The sequence below is a fragment of the Megascapheus bottae genome, chromosome 1, assembly GCF_031878675.1.
Source record: "Megascapheus bottae isolate mThoBot1 chromosome 1, mThoBot2.hap1, whole genome shotgun sequence".
Classification (NCBI taxonomy): domain Eukaryota; kingdom Metazoa; phylum Chordata; class Mammalia; order Rodentia; family Geomyidae; genus Megascapheus; species Megascapheus bottae.
Genome location: NC_143509.1, coordinates 57438692 through 57466139, shown reverse-complemented (window position 1 = coordinate 57466139; position 27448 = coordinate 57438692). Strand labels below are relative to the sequence as shown.

At 43.2% G+C, this 27448-nt stretch overlaps 2 protein-coding genes across 2 annotated transcripts in view; one reads left to right on the top strand and one right to left on the bottom strand.

Moving 5' to 3' along the window:
• The window catches only part of LOC150069243 (protein mono-ADP-ribosyltransferase PARP9-like), a 107166-nt gene that overhangs the window by 61166 nt on the left and 18552 nt on the right, over window positions 1–27448 (top strand). The gene's annotated exons all lie outside the window — the stretch shown is intronic.
• On the bottom strand, window positions 16158–25541 carry LOC150069244 (E3 ubiquitin-protein ligase DTX3L-like). The gene is made up of 5 exons (XM_090345416.1): window positions 25265–25541; window positions 23562–23770; window positions 19115–20623; window positions 17956–18173; window positions 16158–16291 (listed from the first exon to the last, which is right to left on the bottom strand). Exons 1-5 carry the CDS (start codon window positions 25455–25457, stop codon window positions 16171–16173), a joined length of 2250 nt encoding a protein of 749 aa, XP_090201542.1. The 5' UTR covers window positions 25458–25541; the 3' UTR covers window positions 16158–16170.

Below are 27448 nucleotides of genomic sequence, written 5' to 3'. Positions count from 1 at the left end.
TTTTACCCCCAGCACATCTTCAGTGTGTGGGTGCAATAATCAGCTACACAACTAAGACCAAGCTGGTAGACATTATAATAAACCAGCTACAGAAAGTACCAAGGGCTTGGAAAGTGGAAAGGAGACACATTTAGCAACAAACACCCTAGAAAAAGACTTAACAAGAGTTGGTGACTCCGGGACAGGGATTGTGGAAAGCTGGAGCAGGTACCACATCACTCCTACTGAAGAAAACCACCGGGTACTGTAATGGTGGGTCTATTCAGAAGGGAACATGGTGGGTTTGACTGATAGATTGCTGATGTTGAGAAGGTTCTAGTATTAGAGAACTCTCCCAGATGATCTTGGAGAGAGTGAAAAGAGTTGGTGCTAAAACAATTGATCCAATGACAGAAAATGAATTCTACATAGGAAAATAATTAAGATCAAGAAACTCATGTTTAAGAACACACAGGGTGCATGTGTTACAGGCACTGTTTCCAGCTTGGCAATCCTAAGAGGCAGTGACACCTATGAGAGGGCTCAGAGGGTATTGGCAGTTTCCATCTCTCCCTCTTTAACTTTGCAGCCAGAAGGTGGTTTTGCTGTGATTCACACTTTGGGCAGATTTGCTGTCTCTGCTCAGGCCCAAATCAGCAAGTCCAATTGGTCCTCGGATAGAACTTCAAAGCTGTGAGATAAAAATCAACAACCCTTTGGGCTGGGAGTGTGTCCTAGAGATAGGGCCCTATCAAGCATGCATAAAGCTCTGGGATTGGTTTCTTGCTACCACATATACAGAAAAAGCTAGAAGTGGTGCTCTGACTCAAGTGGCAGAGTGCCAGCCTTGAGGAAGCTCAAAGACAGTGTTCAGACCCTGAATTCAAGCTCCAGGACTGGCAAAAAAAAAGGCAACCACCTTTTTCTTCCTTTGCTCATTTTTTTTGCAGGTTAATAATCTGAATTTATTTTTTATTAGCATACTGATATATAGAGGAGTTACAGTTACATTTGTAAGGTAGTGGATATATTACTGAAAGACCCGCGGAGACCCGCACCCAAGGACGCACACACGGACCACTGGATGCAATAGGCAAGAGGATTTTATTCGGGCATATGCTCAGGCTCCCAAGTCCACTTGACCACGAGATCCGCAAGGTTGGGGTCAGTGTCTGGGCTTGGACTTCTCAGGTACACGTGACCTTGAGATCACTGAGGTTCGGGTCAGTGGCTGAGAGCCCTGATCTGTCTCAGGAGTGACTTTTTACACAGTTCTACAGTCCGTTATAGCAGAGCCCGCGCTTTTACAGCCAATAAGTTTAAAGCATTACAGCAAGGTCTGCACGCAGGCAGCCAATCCTTGTGAAACAAATTATATATTTTGATCAATAGTTGCTCAGACAGGGCCCGGTGGGGAGTTGGCCCTTGGATGGAGAAGCAACCCTTATCTGAGTTAGCACCTGTTGTAGGATGGCCAGCTGCAGAGACTGGTCAGCAGGGTGTGGGCTAAGCTAGGGAAATTACTACCATGGGGAAGGGGTAGGGTTAGATTCTATACAAGTTCCTGTCCAGTTATGAGAGGTACAGGTATTAGTGAGGCGTGCTTACAAACTATTTTTTTTTTTTTTTGCCAGTCCTGGGCTTGAGCTCAGGGCCTGAGCACTGTCCTTGGACTTTCTCAAGGCTAGAGCTCAAGACCCTCAGCACCATTTCCGGCTTTTTTTTTTTTCTATGTATGTGGTACCGAGGAATCGAACCCGGGTCTTCATGCATGCTAGGCAAGCACTTTAACCACTAGGCCAAACTCCCGGCCAGTGCTTACAAACTATTAAAAAGCACCCCCATTCTGAAGCAGCACCCAGACCCAAAATTATTCCCCATCAGTAAGCAGAATAAAAATCTCCAAGGACCCAGAGGCTGCACGAACAGGAACTTCTGAGCCCTAGTCAGCCGTTGTTCACACAGGTGTCCATAAGCTCCAGGAACTAGCCTATTTGGTGTCAAAATTAGACTACACGTATAGCATTCTATAGCATTTGTTCCCAAACCATAAAACTACTTTCTGACAGTTGAATGGGACCCGGCATCTGAGAACTTCCCCTTGGTTTCCACCAGCCTGGGAAGCTCCCCAATCCCCATCTTATCTCATCCGACCACCTGATGGGTGGAATCTGTGACATTTGCCTTAGAAAAGACTGTGTAAACCCTGACTGTCAGCCTCTCCCCTGCACCTCACAGAATCACTGCTTTGAGGTGTGAGTGGACAAGTTGCTTGCTGGCTCCCTTAATCTATGGCCAACTGGCCACAGTTCCTTAGTTAGCAAAAGCATGAGTTAAACTTTTAAGATGACAGCACTATGGTTCTGACCTGGGGTCTTTCATTACTTCTCAACCACCTTTTTCTATTTACAAGTTACTTTCTCTCCATTATTTCTTTTTCTGTTTATGTGGTACTGAGGAATTGAACCCAGGGCTTCATTCAGGCTAGACAAGCACTCTACAACTAGGCCACGCTCCTGGACCCCCGTTATTTGTTATAGTAACAAAACTGACTTACACAAGCATCAAACCCATGGAGATACATAAACAGCATAAGTGGAAGATGAAAGGAGGGAGAAAGGCTTGGGTGTTCTCCTTAGAGGGCCCTAGCTCTGCCTTTCAATGCACTCAGCACTGACTGCGTTCACAGTGAGGCTGAATCAAAGGGCATCAACATTGCTCAGAATGTTAGCACAACATGAGGCTACAACCTTGTTCCAGTGGTTGTCAGGGAAACAGAAGCTTACTCTAACTGTTTACAGCCTTCTAGAACACTGGAGACTGGTGTTGGGAGCCAGAGTGGAATCAAACTGTACCTTGATTTGCATGAGACAATGGCTTTATTGTCTTATTCTTTTCTGGCCTTATTCTGTTTAAATGACCTGAGATTTACCATATGAATGTAACACCTGGAAGTTCCCTGGGTTTGAAGAAGGGAAGGAAGCCTGGAGTGGAGAATAAACGAGGCTGCAGTTTTTACCTGGGCTGCAGACCTCCGGGACCCGATGTGTTTGTCTCTCTTCTATTTTTTCCAGTCCCTGCCCCCTATTTCAGGAACCCCAATTTGCTGCCGGTAGGCCCCCGCAAGTGGCGCCTGAACAGGGACCCTGAAAATCTGGGACAAAGGTGGAGGACCCCGCTGTGGTGAGTAACACATCATAGGACTATTAAGAGAGGATCTTAAGAGAGTGTATAGTCAGGAATAAAAATTATGGGTCAAACTCATAGCCATAGGTCATATGTACCGATCTTAACAGGCCTACTTGAAGCCCACGGAACGTGGGTGGAAAAAGGGGTGCTTCAGAGCTTCCTACAGTTTGTCGAGGAGGCATGCCCGAGGTCTATAGAGGAGGAATTCCTAAAAACCTGGCAGCGGATAGGAAAAGGAATTCAAGAATATTATAATGTATATGGCCCCGAAAAGACCCCAGTAGAGGCTATTAATGTATGGAATTTAGTAAGTGAATACATAAATCCTCAATATGAGAATGCTGCACTTAATCTTGAATTGAGGGAAATTTATGAATTAAAGGACCCTTCTGAAAAACCTGAGGCTGAGCCATATGCCGCAGCCCAAGAGAGTCTAAGTGAAATCTTGAAAAGGGAACAACAACCAGTAGATATTGAGTATCAGAATTCAGATTTGAATATCAAGGAGGAAAGTTATGATGAGCCAATGGAGGACCGGATAGCTACGATAGAAAGGAAGTTAGAAGAAATCCTACATCTTCTATCGAAAATGGGGATAGAGCAGAGAGCCCCCCCAGAAGTAGGAAAGAAATATGACCCTCAGGCCACTATGGTGTCTGATTCTAAACCTTACCACTCACACCCACCGCCTCCGGCTGCAGCCTTACGGCCCCAATCCCTTTTTCAACCTTTAGGCAAGCCTAAAGGCCCTAGCAACAAGTCCCTTTTACCAGGCACTACAACCAGGCACAGTGCATCGCAATTAAACCTGACTCAGGCTGCTAGAGAGAGGGAAGATATTTCAGGGCCTCGATGCTTCCCTAGTTTAGTTGATCATGATGAACAAGTATACCATCAACCTGTTCCTGTTAAACTATTACAGGATTTAAAAAGTGTCTGCTCCCAATATGGGCCAACTGCCCCTTTTACTCAAATAATATTGGAGGCCGCGTGTGCTGGTATTGTATGCCCAAATGACTGGAAGCGGCTTGCCAGAGCATGCCTTAGTGCAGGAGAGTACTTATTATGGGAGACAGAGTTCACTGCACAGTGTCGGGCTAAAATTGAAACAAATAGGTCTAAGAACCTGCCTTACACTTTTGATCAGTTGTTAGGAGAGGGAACCTATAAAAACACTGAAGATCAATTGGGTTATGCAAAGGAGGCCTATTTACAAATAAATGCTGCGGCAAAAGAGGCTTGGAAAAGGTTACGTAATTCCAATCGTACAAAAAATTTAGTAGAAATTAAACAGGGACCGAATGAACCTTATCTAGAATTTTTGTCTCGATTAATGGAGACTGCAGACCGCCTAGTACAAGATGAGAACGCAAGGAGGATTATAGTTAGACACATAGCCTATGAAAATGCCAATGCCGCCTGTCAGGCGGCTATCAGACCCCATAGGAATAAGGGAGGAATCACGGACTTTATTTCACTGTGTGCTGATATTGGACCCTCCTATGTACAAGGCCTCACTTTAGCTGCCGCTCCTCAAGGAAAGACTGTTACTAAATTTATAAAATATAGAGGCCAGCAGCATTCTTGGGCTGCTAGACCCCCAGGGAGTTGCTTCTCTTGTGGACAAATAGGACATTGGATGGCACAATGCCCACGCCAGGCCAAATTAGAGAAAGAAACATCACCTGGCACATGTCCACGCTGAGGTAAAGGGAAGCACTGGGCTAAAGATTGCAAGTCAGCAACAAATCGCAATGGCCGCCCGTTTTTGGGAAACTGGAGAAGGGGCCAGCCCCTGGCCCCACAAAACTATGGGGCAGTCCCTCCCTCTTCTCAGCCACAAGTACATCTTCTAACAACCCCCCAAAATCAGTCTCCGGCCTCTTCCGTGCCACCCCAGGCAGCGCAGGATTGGACCTCTGTTCCTCCACCTGCTCAGTATTGACCCCAGAGATGGGGATACAACCTCTCCCCACGGGGGTCTTCGGCCCCCTTCCCCCAGGAGTGGCTGGATTGCTGTTAGGGCGAAGTAGCTCAGCCCTTAAAGGGATACAAATTACACCTGGCATAATTGACCAGGATTTTACTGGAGAAATTAAGGTTATGGCCTCTGCCCCGAGATATATAATATCGATCCCAGCAGGACAAAAAAATAGGACAGCTACTGCTTGTGCCTTTACCTCCCAGGGAGACTGCTAATTCCCCATGTGGACAGAGAGGATTTAGATCTTCAGATATCTATTGGGTACAAAGCATAAAACAAGAGAGGCCTGAGATGACTATATTTATACAAGAAAAGCCCTTTAAAGGAATATTAGACACTGGAGCAGATGTGTCTGTGATATCTAAAAAACATTGGCCAGCCCAATGGCCCCTAACAACCTCTATGACTTCCCTACAGGGGGTTGGGCAAGCAACTGACCCGCAGCAGAGCAGTGCGATCCTTGTTTGGAGAGATGAGGAAGGGCACTCTGGTCATTTTCAGCCATTTGTCCTGGATCATCTGCCAATTAATTTATGGGGTCGTGATGTCATGGAAAAAATGGGAGTGTATATGTTTATTCCTAGTGCTGAAGTTACTAAGCAGCTGCTTGATCAAGGCCTCCTCCCTTTTGGGGGACTAGGCCGAGCAGCACAGGGAGGGCCAGAGCCACTCCAACCCCAGGCTCGCCCACCGAGACAAGAATTAGGGTATTCTTCAACGGGGGCTGCTGTTTGTCCTGCCCCTCACGCCAATCCCATAAATTGGCTTTCAGAGGAACCGGTGTGGGTGGAGCAGTGGCCCCTCCCCCTAGAAAAGATCATTGCAGCTCAGCAGCTGGTGCAGGAACAGCTGGATTTGGGGCATATAATCCCTTCTAACTCTCCATGGAATTCTCCAATTTTTGTTATAAAGAAAAAATCAGGTAAATGGAGGCTGTTACAAGATCTAAGAAAAATAAATGCAACAATGGAACTGATGGGGACATTACAGCCCGGCTTGCCTTCACCCATGGCAATCCCAAAGGATACTTATAAAATTATTATAGATTTAAAAGATTGCTTCTATACTATACCCCTAGCACCTCAAGACTGTAAGTGTTTTGCCTTTAGTGTCCCCTCTGTTAATTTTAAAGAACCCATGAAGCGGTATCACTGGCTCGTGCTTCCACAGGGCATGGCAAATAGCCCAACTTTATGTCAAAGTTTTGTAGCTAAAGCCATTTCTTCCACTCGTGAAAAATTTTCTTCTGTTTATATTGTTCATTATATGGATGATATCTTGTTGGCTTGTTCTGACCCTACTGTCGTATGACAAGCCTTTGGACAACTAAAGCAAAATCTGAGCCTCTTTGGCCTCATAATAGCAGCTGAAAAGGTTCAAGAACACCCCCCATTTACATATTTGCGCCATATATTAGGCCCTCACTACTTTAAAAGCCAAAAAATACAATCAAAAACTTCACACTTAAGTACTCTGCATGATTTTCAGCAATTCTTAGGAGATGTAAACTGGCTCAGGCCTTATCTAAAACTATCCACAGCAGAGTTAAAACCCCTCTTTGATCTCTTAAAGGGAGATACCGACCCTACATCCTTGCACAATTTAAATCCTGATGCCAGGAGGCCATCCAAATCGTAGAAAAGGCAATTTCCCAGCAACAGGTGAACTATTGTGACTACTCGTTACCCTGGGGAGCTTACATTGTAGCTACTTCTCACTCCCCAACTGCTGTGTTGTGGCAGAATGGCCCGCTTTTATGGCTTTATCTGCCATCAACACCTGGCAAAGTGCTGACCCCCTATTACGAATTGGTAGCTAATCTGGTACATATGTGCCGAGTGGATTCCTGCAAATATTTAGGCCAGGAACCTCATTTTATTTGTATTCCATATAATTTACAACAACAAGATTGGCTATTTGCCCATTGTGATTCTTGGGCTATTGCTTGGGCCAATTATACAGGAAAAATTTTGCATCACTACCCATCTAACAAACTTCTCCAATTTGCTGCATGTCATACGTTTCTTTTTCCTTCCATAGTACGGGCCTCGCCTTTGTCTTCTGCTGCCTCAGTTTTTACAGATGGATCCTCTAATGGAACGGCTGCTTTGACCATTAATGGGAAAACTCAATCTTGGGTTACGGGTTTTTCCTCTACCCAAGAGGTAGAATTAGAGGCTGTTTTACAGGCACTTCTCCTGTTACAAGGCGAGCCCTTTAACTTATACTCAGACAGTCAATATGTAATTCGTGCTCTTCAAGTCATAGAAACTGTTCCCTTTATTGGAACTACTAACTCCAATATTCAGACCCAATTTCGCCAAGTAAAAACTTTGCTTTGTTCTCGCAACCACCCCTGTTTTTTTGGCTATGTTCGAGCTCTTCCTGGCCCTTTAAGTGAGGCAATGCAGTTACTGACTCCGCCACCAGAGTTTACTTAACTCAGGTTGAACTTGCTAAGCAGTCACATGCCATCCACCATCAAAACAGTCGAGCCTTGCACCGACAGTTTAAATTATCTAGAGAAGCAGCACGACAAATAGTTAAGACTTGCTCCAATTGTGTCCCTTTTTCACCAGCCCCCCATACAGGTGTAAATCCACAGGGTCTGCTTTCTAATCACATTTGACAGATGGATGTCACGCACATTCCATCATTTGGCCAGTTAAAATATGTTCATGTTACAGTAGATACTTATTCTAATTTCATCCTGGCCACCCCCTTTGCTGGGGAAGCTACTAAGCATTGTATTTCCCACTGCCTTCGCTGTTTTGCTGTGATGGGGATTCCCTCACAAATTAAAACAGATAATGGTCCTGGTTACGCAGGACGTGCATTTCAATCCTTCTGCCAATCTTATAACATCACTCATATTACAGGCAGTCCTTATAATCCTCAGGGCCAGGGTATTGTGGAGGGAGCTAATGGATTACGAAAACATCAAATTGTTAAAATAGAGAAGGGGGAGTTGTATTCTGCTACCCCTGTGAATATACTTAATCATGCTTTATTTGTTTTAAATTTTTTGAATTTGGACTTAAATAATTTATCTGTTGCTCAGCGATTCTGGGAAAAAAAGAGAGCAGCGTGCTTTTGCCTTAGTAAAGTGGAAGGATCCCCTAACCAGTACTTGGCATGGACCCGATCCTGTTCTAACCTGGGGTCGAGGGCATGTATGTGTTTTTTCACAAGGAGAAAATGATGCCCACTGGCTGCCTGAACGCTGCGTTCAGATCGTGGAGAGTGACAGTGGCCATCCAAGCAGCGACTCACTGGGCCTACACCCCCAACCCTCCAGTGGTGCATCCTGCGACGTGGGAAGGACCTGAGTTATTTGTGCATGTCAATTGGGACTGCTACTGATCCACTTGTTCAACACATTTATATGAGCTGTGTTTCTCCTCCTTTTACTATTATGTAGGGACCTCTTAACATATTCATTGACTCTACACAATTTAATATGTGACATTATTTTGTCTTTACCATCCCTCTTCTTAATAACCTTTTTTGTAAAAGATGCCCAGGTGCAAAGCAAAGGCCTCCAGAGGTAAGTAGAAGTCGGCTGACCCCCTGTATGTCTGTGTTTTGTTTTATTTTTTTATTTTATTTTATTTTTTTTTTTAAAAAAAAGGTGCACTGTGGGCCTAAAATAAGGCCTGGGTGGTCAAGGGACGCCTTGACTCCCCCTCCCCTTCTGAGTTTCTTGTCGATAACAAGGCTTACCTGAGAGTCCCACCAGCAATACATATCTAAATCTAAAAATAGCTGTTTGGTGAAAACATTCATCTGAGCTCATGTTTTTTGTGTTAAGTGTATCTGATTGAGTCCAATTTTCTTGTTATATGTCAATGTCTGATTATTTAAAAGTCTCCGCTTCTCTGTCTTGTTCGTGTTACATATTTTTCCTTGTCCAGTTTTGTCTTTAAAATTGGTACCATTTCTAAGTATGGATCCTTATGGTTTTTCTGTGCGTACTCAAGCACACATCCTTGTTATTTATTTGAACATTTCTGGGCCTAGTATGGCCGCTCCCCCATGTCTGCAGTTGTAACAAGCCCTGGAAAAATAAATTCCAGCTAAGTTGCCTTACAAAAAGTTTTGTTTTGAACCTGGTTCTCACCTGCAAGAGTAAAATTGGCAAAGCTCTCTTGACACAAACTTTCGGAAAATGAACGGCCGATATTAATTTTGTGCGCTTTATGATCTTTGAGTATGAATGTGTGTGAATGAGTGAGTGAACATGTTCAAGGTTAAATTATCAACGTTTTGTATAAAACAATAGATAAATTTATACTTAAACAAAAAGGCAATTGGGTAAATCTAAGCTTAAAACTTCAAGAAAAGTATTAGGTTTGAATGTTTTACAATGTCTCAAAGGATTATTACATTGTGTTAAAGAGAAATTGGTAAAAAGTATTTTTCTAAAGAGCCTGAAATATGCATTTTAAAAATCTGGTATTGCAATGCATACAGCTGTTTACATTGTAAACATTGTATCCTGTTTAGCCCAGAGGTATTAGGGAATTTGGGATTTATTACCTTTAAAGTTTGGAGACATGTATTAGAAATTTAAATGTAAAATTGTTCATTAATGTCAGAAACTTTGCCTATCTGTCTTTTCTTACAGACTGACACTGGAAGTCTGATGATAACTTTTGGTGCACTGATGTTTGTAATTCTTGCATTAGGGAAAAACTGTTATTTGAGTTTAAACTGTTGATGGAGTTCTAGGCAGTAATAATCTAAACTGCAGAATAAAACAAAAAGCCTCTTCTAAAGGCAAAGGGAGTGACCTGGGCCCTAGGGGGCCTGGAGGCAAAGGGAATTCCTTTAGCCTTAAAGGTTTTTCAAATGCAAATAAAGACCAAAGTGTTGAGTTTAAGTTAAAAAGTGTAAAAGTTTTAAAGAAAAGTAGAAATGGTTTCTGAACAAAATTTAAAAGTAAAGTTGTCCTAAAGTTTTGTTTCTAAAAAAGAAACAACGAAAATTAGGACTATCAAAATGGTTACTTAATTGCTATTTCAGCTTACTCTTGTAAGTTACTTTATAGCAATCTCCAGCAGGCCCATGGAGAAGGACAGCAGATCCTCATTCAGATGTAAGTTTGGCCCTCACCAAGTTCCAAGTAAGATCATGCTTAGAGAGTATTTCTGAGTTGACCACCTTGTTGCTTCTAATTGGAGTAAAGTGACCTTTTGTAGGACTCATTGATCTGAAAGCCACAGCTTTGACCCTGCCCGGGCAAAGCAAAGTCCCTGTGAGACTGTGGTGTCTAATCTGCCAGCAGGATGCTGGGACAGAGTTGCTTTGGAGCTCGAAGTGGCAGAGTGCTAGCTCTGACCTGAAAAGCTGGGGGGAAGCACTCAAGCACCAAGCTCAGGACTCATAGTGGCAGGGTGCTAGCCTTGAGCTGGAGAGCTGAGAGACAGCGCCCAGACCCTGAGTTCAATTCCAGCAACCAACAAAGTGAAATGCCAATGGGATGTTTATCCCGGTGTGAAGAGACAATACTGGGACAAAAGCCTCCAGGTGCAGAAAACTTGGATGGCAGAGATGGTGTCAGATCTTAGAGTCACTTTGAAAGACCCCCAGGTCAGAACCATAGTGCTGTCATCTTAAAGTTTAACTCATGCTTTTGCTAACTAAGGAACTGTGGCCAGTTGGCCATAGATTAAGGGAGCCAGCAAGCAGCTTGTCTACTCACACCTCAAAGCAGTGATGCTGTGAGGTGCAGGGGAGAGGCTGACAGTCAGGGTTTACACAGTCTTTTCTAAGGCAAATGTCACAGATTCCACCCATCAGGTGGTCGGATGAGATAAGATGGGGATTGGGGAGCTTCCCAGGCTGGTGGAAACCAACGGGAAGTTCTCAGACGCCAGGTCCCATTCAACTGTCAGAGAGTAGTTTTATGGTTTGGGAAACAAATGGTATACAATGCTATATGTGTAGTCTAATTTTGACACAAAATAGGCTAGTTCCTGGAGCTTATGGACACCTGTGTGAACAACGGCTGACTAGGGCTCAGAAGTTCCTGTTCGTGCAGCCTCTGGGTCCTTGGAGATTTTTATTGCTTACTGATGGGGAATAACTTTGGGTCTGGGGGTAGTTAAAACCCGACCCTGCCCCTTCCCCATGGTAGTAGTTTTTACAAGCTTAGCCCATGTCCTGCTTGTTCTGTTATCTGTAACGTCCTGGTTGCTCTGCCTTGAAAGGAGCTAATTCTACAACAGGACAAGGGACATTTCCCTAGGACCGCGGGCCCATTGGAATGTGCTACTCAGCGCGAAGACCCTGCTAGCCCATATAGTTAAGGAGCAGACTTCTGTGCCTGACCAAACTGTTTCTGGCCTCTGTACAAATTGTTTAAACCCCGCCATGTAACACTTTCCCTGGGAGGTGCTTAAAAGACCCCTCCTCCTCCTCGAGGCCTGGGATTAGGGCAAAGGGCAACTGCCCATGGCTTGTTATCTAAATCCTGCAGCTAACCAGCATCCTGGGCCTTGAAGAAAAAAAACAAACAAACAACATGTGTTAACTTAAATAAGGGTTGTTTTCCCATACCAAGGGCCGGAGATGTGCAACTCGACACATACACTCTATTGTACTCTATCTAAATGATAATTGGTCAAAATGGATAATTTGTTTCACAAGGATTGGCTGCCTGCGTGCAGACCTTGTTGTAATACTTCAAACTTATTGGCTGTAAAAGTGCGGACTCTGTTATAACGGACTGTAGAACTGTATAAAAAGTCACTCCCGAGACAGATCGGGGCTCTCAGCCACTGACCCAAACCTCACGGATCTCGAGGTCACGTGTACCTGGGAAGCCTGAGCCCAAACACTGACCCAAACCTTGCGGATCTCGTGGTCAAGTGGACTTGGGAGCCCGAGCATATGCCCGAATAAAATCCTCTTGCCTATTGCATCCAGTGGTCCGTGTGTGCGTCCTTGGGTGTGGGTCTCCGCGGGTCTTTCAACTTGTGCTTGGCCATTCAAATTAATCAGAGCCGGGAGGTCATAGAATGGTTTGTAAGCATGCCTTACTAATGCCCGTGCCTTTCATAACTGGGCAGGAACTTGTCAATCTTCTGTGATAGTGAGTAGTTTAAAGTCCTAATTGAGCGAATTTTTTATTTTGACACCAGCCACAAATTCAGGAAAAGTTTGTGGATATGAGGCTTGTGTCTCTATTAATCTGTTTAGATCTGACAACTGAAGCATTGTTAAGGTTGCAGAGATTTAGTTCCCCAGACAATCAAGAAAAAGCCTTTGCAAATGGGTGCTAAGTAAGTTACACTATTGTAGCCAAAGATGGTTTGTGCAGTTGTTAAATGTTAAATATGATCTCTAGTTTGGAGTAAATCATTGTTCCTGATATCTAATCCTTGCAACCCCTTGATAAAACAGGCTAGGCTTCTTAAGGTCCCTGGTCAAGCACAGAGACAAGGCCCCTGAGTCAGCTTGAAGAAGTCACAGAAGCTGAATCTCCGCCCATCAATCCCCTCTAGATGAAGGGACCAGAGTCATTTTTGGAAAATGAGATAGGATAAATTAGAGGTATAGGAAAGAGTAAAAATTGCACTTGTGTTTCTTTTAAAATAAAAACGGGGGATATGCTGGGAGCCAGAGTGGAATCAAACTGTACCTTGATTTGCATCAGACAATGTCTTTATTGTCTTATTCTTTTCTGGCCTTATTCTGTTTAAATGACCTGAGATTTACCATATGAATGTAACATCTGGAAGTTCCCTGGGTTTGAAGAAGGGAAGGAAGCCTGGAGTGGAGAATAAACGAGGCTGCAGTTTTTACCTGGGCCGCAGACCTCCCGGACCCGATGTGTTGGTCTCTCTTCTATTTTTTTCCAGTCCCTGCCCCCTATTTCAGGAACCCCAATTTGCTGCCGGTAGGCCCCGGCAGACTGGTTTCCTGGCATGACTGGCCCTCCCGCACCCTCCTCCAAGAACAAGAATTATTCCTTTGCACTTCAGTGTCCACATTATGTACTTAGAAAAATCTCCTGGAGGAGACTGTCCAGCTAAAGAAAAGAGAAACTGATACCACACTGAGACTGTGAAGAAATGAAATCACTGACACTGGAGAAAGCCAGGAGAAGCCCGACGCCCTCCACCCCCCACCCTTGCTGGTTTCTCTCACTAAGACTATGGCAGTATAATCAGAGTTCTCTGACTCAATACTATGTTGAATAAGCATGGTGCTTTAAAATTTGAGAACAAAAAAAACCCTGCAGAAACAGCTATGGTGAGACAACCTGGAAGATGTTAAAGGAAGAGTGAAATTTGGAAATCTCAAAGGAGAATGGGTGCTGTTGGCTCACACCTGTAATCCTACATACTCAAGGAGTCTGAGATCTGAGGATCATGGTTTGAAGCTGGCCAGGCAGGAAAGTCTATGAAACCTTTATCGTCAATTAACAAGCAAAAAGCCAGAAATGGAGCTGTAGATCAAATAGCTACACATAAAATCAACTCGACATCCATATGGTATGAAATTATAAATTACATATTGTGTAGAAAACTCAAAACCTCAGTTTAAGGAAAAGAAAAAAAGTGAAAGAAAGAACACAATCTGTTCCACATGGTGATTTAATTTTATTTAAGACAGATAACATCTTTCAAAGAGGAAAAGTAGTTATCCAACTACTAGCCAACCCTTCACATCATGAGACTTACATATACAAGATACAATACAAGATCTGGATTTTAGTAGAAATAAAACTTCTGTATTTTTGTAAAAAACTTAACTAAAAGATCAAAAGATAAAATCAGTCATAAAAATAAAATATTTAACAAATCATTAGATGAATGCATCTGTAATCTCAGCTACCATGGAAGCTAAAGTCAGAAGATCTCAAGATTAAGGCCACTATGGACAAGATAGCAAGACTGTATCTCTTTAAAAAATTAAATGCATAATATGATTAAAATAAAATGCATCGTTTAGCACTGTAGACGAAAGAAAGGAAGTGACTCTGAGGTGGGCTGTTTTTGTTTTTGTTTTTGTCAGTCCTGGGCTTGGGCTCAGAGCTTGAGCACTGTCCTTGGACTTTCTCAAGGCTAGAGCTCTACTACTTGAGCCTCAGAGCCACTTCCGGCTTTTTTCTATATATGTGGTACCGAAGAATCGAACTTAGGTCTTTGTGCATGGTAGGCAAGCACTCTGCCAGTAGGCAAAACTCCTGGCCCAGGACTCTGATTTTTTAAGGTTTCTTTGTTTGAGCTGGCACTGGGGCTTGAACTCAGGGCCTGGGCACTGTCCTTTAGAATTTTTGCTCAGAGGTGGTACTCTACTACTTGAACCACAGCTTTTCTTCAGGCTTTTTGGTGGCTAAGCAAAGATAAAGAGTTCCCTGCCTTGGCACATTTCAAACTGTGATCCTCAGATATTGCCTTCCTGAGAATATGTTCTTGGCAGGAAATTTGCTTTGTACATTATAAGAACTCCTCAGCCTGCTCCATGGAGAAGCACCCTACTGAAGGCTGTAAGGCCTCAGGTTCCCATGTCCTGGTTCAAATGCCAGCACGTTGATTGTGATCTTGTGACCCTGCAAAAGACTTAACCTCATTTCGGGGGAGAGGTATGACTTAGGTAGCCAAATAATTTGCTCATTACAACTTTCTTCTGACTTGGACAATTAAATGAAAGTAAACCTTCTTTTCCTGTCTGAAGAGGTAAAATATGTCTAACTTTGGGTTGTTGACATTTGTAAGGGTTACAGAAACTCTTACATGTTAGATCTGGAAAGCAAGATACATTCAAAAGTACCACATATCCAGAAGGATGAGCAGTTCCAAAACATGTAACATTTCTATGGCAGGACAAACACACGCCTTAAGGTAGGACCCAAGAATCACAAGGAACCAAGGGCCAAGCTCTGGACTTGGTCAGAATTCAGCCAACCAGTATCCAAAATAGGAAACTGTTTCTAATGAGTTCTAAAAATGATTTTGTAACTCCTGCTTGTAATAAAAGTAAAGGGAATATATATCCTGAGTCAGGCAACAAAAATGTATGAAGTACCAACAATAAGCCAGGCTCTGTGTTACTGAAAGTAAGTTCCTGACTCCAGTTATTACCTAATCTTGGCTCCTAGCCACTGCTGTGAGGGAGTGAACAGAGAATTCAAGTCTGCAATTTTTCATTTATATGGCAATTTCGCTTTCATGGCTAGATATTAAATGGCAAACAAAGTCTATCCTACAGGTGGCAATGAGAGAAGAACCAAAAAGCCGGAGGTAGAGCTCCATTGCTCTACCAAGAGGAAAAGAAAAGAGAGAAGGGGGAGGAGAGAAAAGCAGAAGGGAGTGGAGAAAATAAAGGGAAAAGGGGAGTTAACTGTAAGATAGTAGAAATCTTAAATCATTCCATACTCTAAAATGTAAGAATGAAACCAAATTTCTGTAGTAAAAATCACACTGTTCTTTATCTTTGCCCTCCATTTAATAAAAGCAACATCCAGAGCTCTATTTTTTTTCTTTGCCAGTCCTGGGCTTGAGCTCAGGGCCTGAGCACTGTCCTTGCAATTTCTCAAGGCTAGAGCTCTACCACTTGAGCCTCAGCACCACTTCCGGCTTTTTTCTACATGTGGTACCAAGGAATTAAACCCGGCTCTTCATGCATGCTAGGCAAGCACTTTAACCACTAGGCCAAACTTTCGGTCCAAGAGAGCTCTAATCTTATACAAACCATTTCTTTTTTTTTTTTTTTAAACAGGAATCTTTATTTTATTTTATTGTACTTTGCCAGTCCTGGGCTTGAGCTCGGGGCCTGAGCATGGTTCTTGGGTTTTTCTCAAGGCTAGGGCTCTACCACTTGACCCTCAGCACCACTTCTAGCTTTTTTCTATGTATGCAGTACCAAGGAATCGACCCAGGTCTTTGTGCATGCTAGGCAAGCACTCTACCAGTAGGCCAAACTCCCGGCCCCTACAAACCATTTCTTAAGATGAAAAGATTTTGAAAATATTTCTATAGGATTTCGACTGGCATTAATTCAGCCTCCTAAAGCACACTGGCTGAAGGTTTGCTTTGAGATTTACCTTCAGGAGTTTTCTTTTCAATTCCTTTAGCTTTCAGCTCCTTCTTGACACGGGAGAGGTACATGGGATCAGGGTAACCATATCTGCAAAATGAAAAAAGTCACTTTAGTTTCATCATCACCAGATCTTAAGAATCTGCACAATCGATCTGCCTTATTTGAAGACTTCACATTCAGATTTGCCAACATTCACAGGTTAAGTCGTGATGGTAGATGATGTATAGTCATTCTTTTCTTCATTTTTTTTCTTTTGTAAGTCTGAGAGCAGGGCTTGAACTCAGCATCTGCCGCTTTTGATCATTGGCTAGCACTCTATCAACTGAGCCATGCTTCTAACCTCTGGTAACCGTTCTTCAGTGTGCAGATGTGACTCATCGAGCTATAAAGCACATCTAGTCGTCAGGCCAGCATCTGTCCTCTAACCAGGCTTCAAATTTTTCAATTCATTGTAAGTAGTACTGGTTTTTAGATTATGATACTGTATATTTACCAATAATTTGTAAACATACGTCAGAAGGAATTTTAAATTTGAGGGATTGGAAAGGGTCCCAAGATATATTTTGGGCTGGGCACCACTGGCTCATGGCTGTAATTCTAGCTACTCAGGAGGCTGAGATCTGAAGAGCAAAGCTTTAAGCCAGCCAAGACAAAAGAGTCCATGAGGAAGTGGCGCTGTGGCTCAAGCGGTTGGGCAGTAGCCTTGAGCTGAAGGGCTCGGGGACACACCCAGGCCCAGCGTTCAAGCCCCATAACCAAAAAGAAAAAAGTCCATGAGAGTCTCATCTCCAATGAACAAGCAAACAATTGGAAGTGGAGCTGTGATAGAATGACAGCCTGTAATGAAAAAGGTAAGGAATCGCATCTAGGCCCTGAGTTTAAGCACCCACCACCAAAAGTCAAAATACATTTCTTTTCTTTTCTTTGAGGTATTCTGATTTTCATAAAGAAACAACTTGATCCCCTGACATTTGTATGTGGTAGCTTACGTATATAGTCCTAGCTACTTGAAAAGGACAGATGGCGTTGGGCCATTGCCATTGAAGTCTGCCAAGGCATTAAAAATATAAATAAAGAATTCTTGGGACATCATCTCAACCAAAGATTTGACATAGTGACACCCATCTGTCATCCCCAGTGATTCAGAGAAGCTCAAGTAGGAAGACTGTAGTCTAAGAAGGATGACCCAAGCATAAAACAAGGTTCTACTTCAAAAATAACCTACACACACATCCACACAAAAAGGCTAGCACAAGAGCTCAAGTGATAGAGCACCTGCCGGTAAGCATGAGGCCCTGAAAGTTTGATCCCCACTATCACTAAGAACAAAAAAATCAGATTTCCTGTCACACAGCTTCTACCATCAATTAGTCCCCTTACAACTAAAACTTTTTCTAGCATGCCTTTGCCCAAGTGAGTTCAGTTTCTCTGTGCACTGTTAGTTATGAAGAGAAGGGGAAAGAAATGACCTGAAACAAAAACAAATAGCATTCTTATGATCTACCCTTCAAACAGATATAAATCCCTAAATTAAGACAACGTGGATAAAACTGTGGTTGGCAAGGGAAATGGAGATAGGGACCAATCTCTCTGACTCTGAAATTATTATACCAAATTAGCATCTCAAAATATTATACAAACACTTCTGTTAATAAAGCCTACTTACAAATACACCCTGAAATTGTTGAATTACGTAACTATTACAATTTGACACTTCATTAATCAACAACTATATTTCAAGAAGTTCTCACTTTTCTGGTCCTCCGCGTTTCGATGTTTTATGATGGATATCATTCCATGTGACAACGTCAGAGGCTCCTGATACTCGAGACTCCACCACTGTGAAAATCAGCTTGTGATCAAAGGCGATTTTAAGCAAATCCAAAACCTCTCTTCCTTTCTTATTATTAGGCAAATATGCAGTTCTCTGTGTTCCAGAATAAGGGTATCCTGGCCTTGGATGTTCTTTCTGAAAGAAAGTAAGAAAATACCACGTGGAAACAAGTTTTACTATATGTATATAGTTGTATTGCTTTGAAGATAGAATGAATTCAAAGGAAGAAAAGTAAAAAAGTTCTCATCAGATTCTCAATAATTCATATATCTTCTCTTCAAATTCACTCTGGAAATATTACCATTCAACTCCTCACATCCACCCACCCTTCCTCTACTTTAAGAAATAGACATGAGTAGAAAACTTGAAAAGACGGGTGGAGAGGGAACTACAGAAGGGAAAACTCTGATCAAGATGAATTTTATAGGGCCAGTGCTACACAGAAGGCTGAGATCTTAGGCAGTACCAAAACAGCCCAGGCAGGAAAGTCTGTGAGACTCTTATCTCCAATGAATCACCAAAAGGAAAAATAAAACAAAGTGGAAGCATGGCTCAAGTGGTAGAGCACTAGCTTTAAGGGAAAAAGTTACAGGATACTACGCAGGCCCTGAGATCAACCCCAGTACTGCACACACACACACACACACACATACACACACACACACACACATCATTTTACACATAAATGAACATGTCAAATGAAAACACCATTATACAACTACTGGAAAACGATAAAAATGAAGAAACATTTTTAAAAGGAAAAAATAAACACGAAATGCTGTGGGGTTAGCGTGGTAGTACAGTGTCTGCTTTGCCTTGGGTTCAATTCCGAATATGGGAAAGGAAGAAAAGAAAGGGGGGGAAGAGGGAGAGAAGACAGGAATGATATCTACTAAAAGCAAAGAATGTGAGCTTTACCACCAGTTCAATCTCTTACACAATGTCCTTGAAATAATTCTTTAGAAAATCTATTATCTAAGAGTCAACAGAGAAATCACTTTTGCTCTGTTTATCCTAACATAGAGTTTGTGGAGGGTGGGGAGGGGGGAGGAGAAACAGAGAACTCAGAAACTTACTCCTTGTGTGCCACTTTCTATCTTGTATTGAATCTCAATGGTGCCATAGCGTTCATAACCTGGAAGTGGCTCTTTCAAAGTGGTGTAAGTCATGGATCCCTTTGGTTGATTCCCTTTATGGATACCATAGAAAGTCAGGCATATAGGACACGCTGGCTTATATGTCATGGCCTTTTGGATACAAGCATTACAGAATTGGTGCTTGCACTTTGGCAGCACGTGCTTATCTCTAATGGTATCCAGGCAGATGACACATGTGTCCTTCTCGTTCACTTCTGAGACCTCAGAATGTGCAGAGCCACTGAATGAGAGCGAAGTTGTCTTTGACTCTGACTCATTCTTATCAATATCCATAGGGGTTTCTTGGTACATATTCTCTTCAGTGAATGTTAGCCCTCTTTCTAAGAAGATATGGTGCTTAGCTTCAGTAAGATACTTTGGCAAACCAATCAAAGTCATTGAGTTTTTGTTCAATGTCAAGTGTATATATGGATGCCTTTTCCTGAAGTCATCAGAAAACTCGGTCCAATGTAAGTGCTTGTTACCTTGGCCCAGAGGTTTCAGTGAAAGATCTTCTGTCACCAGCTGACATGTGACATTCTGAAAGGCATCAATGAAACTTGCAGAAGCATGGGCAGACAGATCCATCTGCTTATCCATAGGTTTAAACTGAATGAATGTTCTCTGATGTTTCACACTAACTGTACTACTACAGTTGTATTTTTGCTCTATCTCTTGTATCTCCTGGCGTAATTCAACCTCTAGAAGCTTATAGAGAAGAGTATTAACCTCGATTTCATCCACCCAACTGCGGAATGGCATTTTCACAGATATCTTCACAAAATTTTCAGAGATTTTTTGTTTGGCAGCTGAAATGTCATGTTGGGTCCCAAGGAGAGTTAGCATCTCTCCTTGTTCTTTTATCAGAAGCTTTGTAAAACAGTGACTCAGTTCCTCTTTTGTCCACTTACTGCCTGCTAAAGAGATACAGTCTTGATGCAGAGATTCTGTGTTCTTCTGAAACTCCTTGGCAAAGTACTTCAGAGCGGCACCCTGGTCACCTGCTGGACCAGGGATGAAATCTATGTAGACCTCACTGGGAGGTATCTCTTGAGTTTTGAGGTTTATACCAAATTGTTTCCGTATTGAGTCTAGTATATCAGGACAGGTATGCATGAAATATTCAAAGTAAGGCAAGGGAACTTTAAAACCTTTATCTTCTGATATAGCGTTTGGTTCTAAAGTATACAGGTTGCTGTCAGAGTCCTTCATGTCTGGTGGCGTACTCTCCAGAGTGGACAGGGAAGACACCTGTTTCTGCTCATGTTTTATCAGCTGCATACTCAAGAAGTGATGGATTTTTTCAATGTCTCTGAGGTCACCATACACCTTTTCAATTCCATCTTCACCCTCCATCTTCTTGATACCAGGGCAGACAGTGGTCACTTGTGCCCTCTGCTCTTTGGAAAACAGGTCACAGTTCAGGTTAGCTTCCACAGTAGGAAAGACCTGAAATTTAAAAAGAAAAAGCAGAAATAAGATTTCTCCCACACGTATGGTCTTCTCTTTAGGAAAATGTGCAGAGGCTGAGGCTATCTTTTCTTAGCAGGTGATTATTCTTTTTAAATCCTTCGAGAAGAAGCAAATATGATACAACCCAGAAGTCTTTAGACGTATCTGCATATTAGAATCATATAAGGGGTTTAATAAAGAAAAAAGCCAGGTCCCAAACTCATCTTAGAAACTCATGTAAGCAGTTTATAGGGAGGCATAGTAAATACCTGTTCTGGGGCTTTTTCACTGAAGATTAGTGCTCCAACATTTCAATGGCAGCTCTACTTTCATCTCTTAGGTGTTTAAATGAAGATAAGAGTCTTATGGACTTTCCTACCCAGGCTGATTTTGAACTGCCATCCTCAGATCTCACTCTCCCAAGTAGCTTGGATTACAGGTGTAAGCCACCAGCACTGGATAGGAATAAGCATTTTAAAGCCCTGTGGCTAAGAGAGCACACTAACTACTAGATCTTGGGGACTGAGGAATAAGGGTAAACAGAAAGGATTTCTGCTCTCTAAATAAGTTGCTGTGGTCTCACAAGAGTTAAGACACTATGTCCAAGGGGGATTTGTTTACTTATCAATCTCTTTTTTCTTGTATTTATTTACCTTGAATTAAACCACACAAAACCACAACAAAACAAAATAATAAGCTTCTGACTTTTTTTCTTGTTGCTTTTGCTAGTCCTGGGCTTTGAACTGAGACTTTTTACTCAAGGATAATGCTCTGTCACTTGAGTCACAGCACCAATTCCGGCTTTTTCTGCCTATGTGGTACCAAGGAATCGAATCTACGGCTTTGTGTATGCTAGGCAAACACTCTACCACTAGACCACACTACCAGCCTCAATCTTCTGACTTTATGTGGCATTTTTAGTCCCTTTTAAAACCTGATCTCTGGAGGCTCAGTCAGAAGTTAGAAGTATCACATTAGGATAACAAGGACAGAGCCAAATCAAATGCAAAATAAAAGCAAACTTTCTCATTTTAGTTTTGCAAGGAGGGCTTTTTTGGGGGGAGGAGGCACAGAACATTGTTCCTCTATGTTTTCAATCTTGTTTTTTTTTTATGTCTAGCCTCTTATCTTTCTCACAGGACTGATTACCACTGGCAGGCATTTTTATTTCTTTTTTCTTTTTTGTAAGTCCTGAGGCTTGAACTTAGGGCTGACTGCGGTCCTTGGGCTTTCTCAAGGCTAGAGCTCTACCACTTGAGCCACAGCACCATTTCCAGCCTTTTCTATGTATGTGGTACTGAGGAATCGAATCCGGGTCTTCGTGCGTGATGGGCAAGTACTCTACTAGTAGGCCAAACTTCCAACCCTGGAAGGCATTTTTATTGTGCCTACTTGTTTACTACTTACTATCTGTTCCTTTTTTTTTTTTTTTTTTTTTTTTGCCGATTCTGGGCTTGAGCTCAGGGTCTGAGCACTGTCCTTGGATTTTTCTCAAGGCTAGAGCTCTACTACTTGAGCCTCAGCACCACTTCTGGCTTTTTTTTTTCAGATTTTTTTTATTGTAATTAATAAAAGGGTTACATGATATTTGCCAGATAGAAGGTGCATTAATTTACATACATTGATACCCTTTCACATGTCTTGGTACCCATTACCCTCCCCCCACCCACCACCCACTCCCCTTATTGGTTTTCCCACCTTCCCTATCATGTTTCAGATAACCAAATACAAATAAATTCAATATATCAGATAACAAAGTGAGATACTGTAACAATATGAGATACCCAAGGGACAGCAAAAGAGATGAGGAATAACATAGTACATTAAGGACAACAATCATTCGTTATATGGCTTTTGTTTCAATATCCTGGAGGTCCTTTCAATTAGCTTCATACTATATGGCCTTATGTATCAAGGTTTTGCTCTATTGCAGATCTCTGCTAGTAGAGCCCAAGGTTTCTATTGATTATGACAAATGAGGGAAACCATTGAGCCTAAGTTCCTTTGAGTCTGGCTTACTTCACTTAACATGATTTTTTCTAAGTCTTTCCATTTCCTAACAAATGGGTCGATGTTATTCTTTCTGACAGCAGCATAGAATTCCATTGTGTACAAATACCATAACTTGTTGATCCACTCATCAACTGAGGGATATCTAGGTTGGTTCCATATCTTTGGTATGGTGAATAATGCTGCAATGAACATTGTTGTGCTACTGGATTTAGTATGCCCTAGATTCTGGATGGTTGGGTAAATGCCAAGTAGTGGAATTGCTGGGTCATAGAGGAGTTCTATGTTTAGCCTTTTGAGGCACTACTTCTGGCTTTTTCTAAGTACGTGGTGCCAAGGAATCGAATGCGGGTCTTCCTGCATGCTAGGCAAGCACTCTATCACTAGGCCAAACTTCCTGCCCCTATCTGTTCCTCTTATTAGAAAGTAAGGGTCCTCAGTGCAGAGACTCTTGTTCACCTAGATATACCCCCCTTATGATAATGCCTGGCACATAGTATACAATCAGTATCTATTTGTTGAAAAAATGCTTGCATGTTTGGCTCCTCATCATTTAAGTTTGAGGCCAAATATCACCTTGTGCAGAAAAGTGGATTCTGGCCTTTAGTCGGAGTTAAAACCATCTCCATCTTCCCCTTCCTCAGCCTGGCCATGTTCCTTTCTGAAGCAAAACTACATTCTAGTCTCTTCTTACCATGTAAGAAGATATGGGTTTGTCCCATGCATTCACTTGTTTCTTGTTTGTTATTTCTGTGCACCTCTTCATCTCCAATATGAGCTACATGACAGCAGGGTCCTTGTTGTGTTCACCTGTGCCTAACTACAGTCAGTCACAGTAACTGGTTGTTAAATCAAAAGAACAGAAGTTATGGAGACGAAAGGGGCAGTCACAGGAACAGAAGAGGCTCCTTCTAGCGACACTCACCTTTTGGACACAGGAATTCCCAGCTTTAGGAACAAATTCTGCGTTGGGATGCTGCTCATTAGGAAGTGCTATCGCTGGCGACAGAGTCGATGAAGGAATTCTGGGTCTCATAGTCTCTTTTGACTTTTTAGTGGTTTCCAGGAAAATGGTCACATATTTAGCACCAACCAAAATCTGGTGCTTCTCTTTTTCCAACACTCTCTCCTTGGCTTTGAGGGAGACATGAAACACATATCCATGCAGAAACAAAAGAGAGTTCAAATGTTTGGCCCTTGGTGTTTCCTGTGGGTTGGTTCTGGGAACCCCCGAGGATATACACACTTATGAAGGCTCAAGTTCTTGGAATAAAAATAGCATAGTATGGGCCTATCACCTACTCGTGTGTGCCATGTACTTTAAACCAGTTCTTGATTACCTGCAATATATTTATGTGTTATACCGTATTGTTACGGAATACTGGCAAGTATTCTACCTGTTCACTACAAATGCAATTTTTTTCCCTCAAGTATTCTCCATCCCTGGGTGGTTGACTCCATCAATGCCTAACCCGAGCCCATGCACCCAGGAGATCTGATATAATTCCTTTTTTCATGCATCTGTATGCCATCCCAGCTAAGTGGCTGTCAAGCTAGCCCCGGTATCCTGGACTAATGGTGAGCTGGTGATGAGGGAAATATATGGAGCTGTTCAGAACTCTGAAGTAGGTAGTTTAGCTTTTACTGTAGAAATGAAAGCTTAACCCAGTTGCTGGTGGCTCATGCCTGCAACCCTGGCTACTCAGAAGGCTGAGATCTGAGGTTTGCGATTCAAAGCCAGCGTTAGCAGGCCAGTCTGTGACACTCTTACCTCCACTGACTAGCAAAAAGTAGAGGGTAGAACTGGGGCTCCAGTGAGCACCAGATTTAAACACAAAAGCCAAGAGACAGTGCCCAGGCCTGAGTAAAACCCCAGTATAAGTGCCGGCATGTGTGTATACACACACACACATGAGCTTGATGATAATGAAACATCATCTCCTTATTAAATTAATGGAACATCATCTCTTCATTAACTTTATGTTTCTGAAAATTGTCTAATTCCTCAATTCAGTGATATTGGGAAGAAAAAAAACCCTCACTCATATAGTTAAGGAGGACAAAAGGAGAGAATCCAAAGTTCAAACTTACAGAGTTGTAAAGGCATGTATATTTGTTGACATTTATAGAAAATGGCTATAAGGAAATATACCAAAATGTTCCCACTGTAAATTTCTTTCTTTTGTTCTCTCTTTTCTATGGTAAGCATATATTACTTTTGCAATCCTCGAAGACAAGTTAACGGATAATGGTTTTGAAGCCTAAAAAATGGCCAAGGATGTAGGCCATTCGTACAACACACAATAAAAATTAGAAAAAGATAAAGCTCAAACGCATGTAAGAGTGAAGGGCTGGCACGAGCACTCCAGCAGTGACAAGCAGGGAATCGCTGCCAGGGAGCAAATGGGAAAGGGCTTGTGATTTTTAGGGTGCAACCAAACCAGATCAGAGTCTGGGTACAATGAGGGGGGCGGAATCTATCCTCTACTGTGGGGCTGGGAAGTCTGCAGCTGTTCCTGTCCCCCCCAGCCACACCCAGCTACAGCTATGAGCTGATCACCTGGAAACCAGGCCTATGTCCCCCCATCCCCGCCAAGGACGGCCCCCACTCCCGCTGCCCAGGCTCACCTGCCCTATCTGTGAACTGCACCAGGAAGGAATCCGGGGCGCTGTGGTCACCAGGTCGCACAATGCATTCCTTGCCTCCCGAGGCCTGGAAGTATTTCTCCAGCTTCCTGCAGATCGTCCCAGGACGTTCCTGGACGGCCTGGGACAACCTCACCACGAGCGGGGAAGGCGGCGGGTCGAGCCTGGAGGCCATGACTCCAGGGGCGGCGGCGTCAGGGCTGGCCTGGAGTGGAGACCGGGACCTGGGTAGCCGCCTGGGTCCACACGGGGTAAAGGCTCTTCCCGCCCCGCCCCAGCCCTGGAGATGGGGCGCAAAGTTTCGGTTTCGCTTCCCCGGACGCCCCTCCCAGTTCCCCGCAGGGCTGCTCCCCTCCTCTCCTGCCGTTTTCCAGAGCCTGCTTAGGGGTGAGAAGCTTCTGTGCCCCCCCGGGGGGGGAGTGCGGGGGGAGGGCAGGAGAGGAGGTCCCGGGAAACTTGGGGTCCCAGCTTGCAGGCTTAGAGGTGGGAGTGCACGGGTGGGGGGGGGGAGCCAGCAAAGACAAGGGGTCCCCAGTGCCAGGAGGATGTAAAAAAGGAGGCAGGTAGAGTTTCCTCTGCTTTTCTGTGCTTTGAATCCGGTATTACTATTAATTGTCACCAGGATGTAATTCATTTTAAATCCTTCCCTCCTTAACGAAACGCGTGCGTTTAATGGGGTTGGCTTGTCTGCATGGTGACTTCTTACCCGCTGCCCCCCTGCAGCAGTGCCCATTAGACTGGCACTGGAGCCGCCTGGCCTTCACTCCTGGAGTTGGCCACCAACACTGCTTGTTGTCCACAGCCTTTGGAGCTAGAGATGAGAGGACCTTTGGCCTCCCGGGCTGGTAAAGGGCGCCAGTCTCTTGCAGACCCTGTAGAGGAAGTTTCTAGCAGAATCTCCAGTGCTGGGGCTGGATTGTGAAGGGAGCATCTGATACTAGGGGGGCAGAGAGGCCTGGGAGGAGATGAGAAGGGCCTGGGACCAGTGAGAGCCACACAGGTAACTTTTAACGTTCTTAGCGATATTTTCATTTGTATTAACAAAACCAGAAACCAAAACAGGCACAAGTTGGGCACTGGTGGGCCTTGTCTGCAATTCTGAGTACCGAGGTGGCTGAGATTTGAGGGTCACAGTTTGAAGCTCAAGCAGAAAAAAAAAAAAAAAAAACTTGAAAATCTTATCTCCAATTAATTATAGAAAAGATGAACGGGGAGCTGTGGCTCAAGTGGTAGAGCTCCAGCCTTGAGCAAAAAAAGAAAGGATAGGGATAAGAGCCCAGGGCTCTGAGTTCAAGACTCACCACTGACACAGACAAAAACAAACAAACAAAAAGCAAAGAAAGATGAAAGTAAAAGGTGAATTGGTGAATTAATTTTATTGATATTATATAACGCAATATCCCTAAATTGTAATCACTTCAGCAAGCAATGGGATAGTTTATTCTTTTCTTTCTTTTTTCTTTTCTTTTCTTTTCTTTTCTTTTTTTTTGGGTTAAGTTTTTGTCCCTTAGTGTTTTGTACACTGGACTTTACATCTCATTTCCCAGTGATCTCATGCCCAGGGCTTAGTCACTTCATGTGGCCAATGGCCACCTTGTATAACACAACTCCTGCATGGGTCTTGAAGATCCAGAGAGGAGAAAGCTTGCATTTTAAAATCTACTTCTGCTTCTGCTGCCGCTGCCGCCGCCGCCGCCGCTGCTGCTGCTGCTGCTGCTGCTGCTGCTGCTGCTGCTTCTTCTTCTTCTTCTTCTTCTTCTTCTTCTTCTTCTTCTTCTTCTTCTTCTTCTTCTTCTTAGCTTTATTTTTGTTCCTCAAGCCTGGTGCTCTAACACTTGAACCATACTTACACTTCCAGCCTTTTGGTAATTGGAGATAAGCATCTCAAGGGTTTTTCTGCTTTGGTTGGCTTCAAACTTCAACCCTCAGATCTCAGCCTTCTGAGTAACTAAGGTTAGAGGCAGGAGCCACCAGCTTATTGTTATGTTTTAAATGGAAGAGATTGACTATTTTAGGCAATGTAATTCCTTGTTTCCAATTTCTTTGGGGTTAGATGGAGACCACTCCATTCTCCCCACCCTGAAGGGGTCTACTCCTGGGCCTTTAAGCCTGGTTGAAACAAGCTAAAGCCTACCAGCACCCCTCAGCAAACCCTCAGCAGCAACC

Bases quoted from the DNA above. Each gene is read 5' to 3' on its own strand.
- LOC150069244 (XM_090345416.1), bottom strand. From the start codon at position 25,457: ATGGCCTCCAGGCTCGACCCGCCGCCTTCCCCGCTCGTGGTGAGGTTG. The intron at 20,624-23,561 runs GTGAGTGTCGCT...TTTAAATTTCAG, and splicing joins GGAATTCCTGTGTCCAAAAG to GTCTTTCCTACTGTGGAAGC. The intron at 16,292-17,955 runs GTGAGAACTTCT...TTCATTTTGCAG, and splicing joins AAACGCGGAGGACCAGAAAA to ATATGGTTACCCTGATCCCA.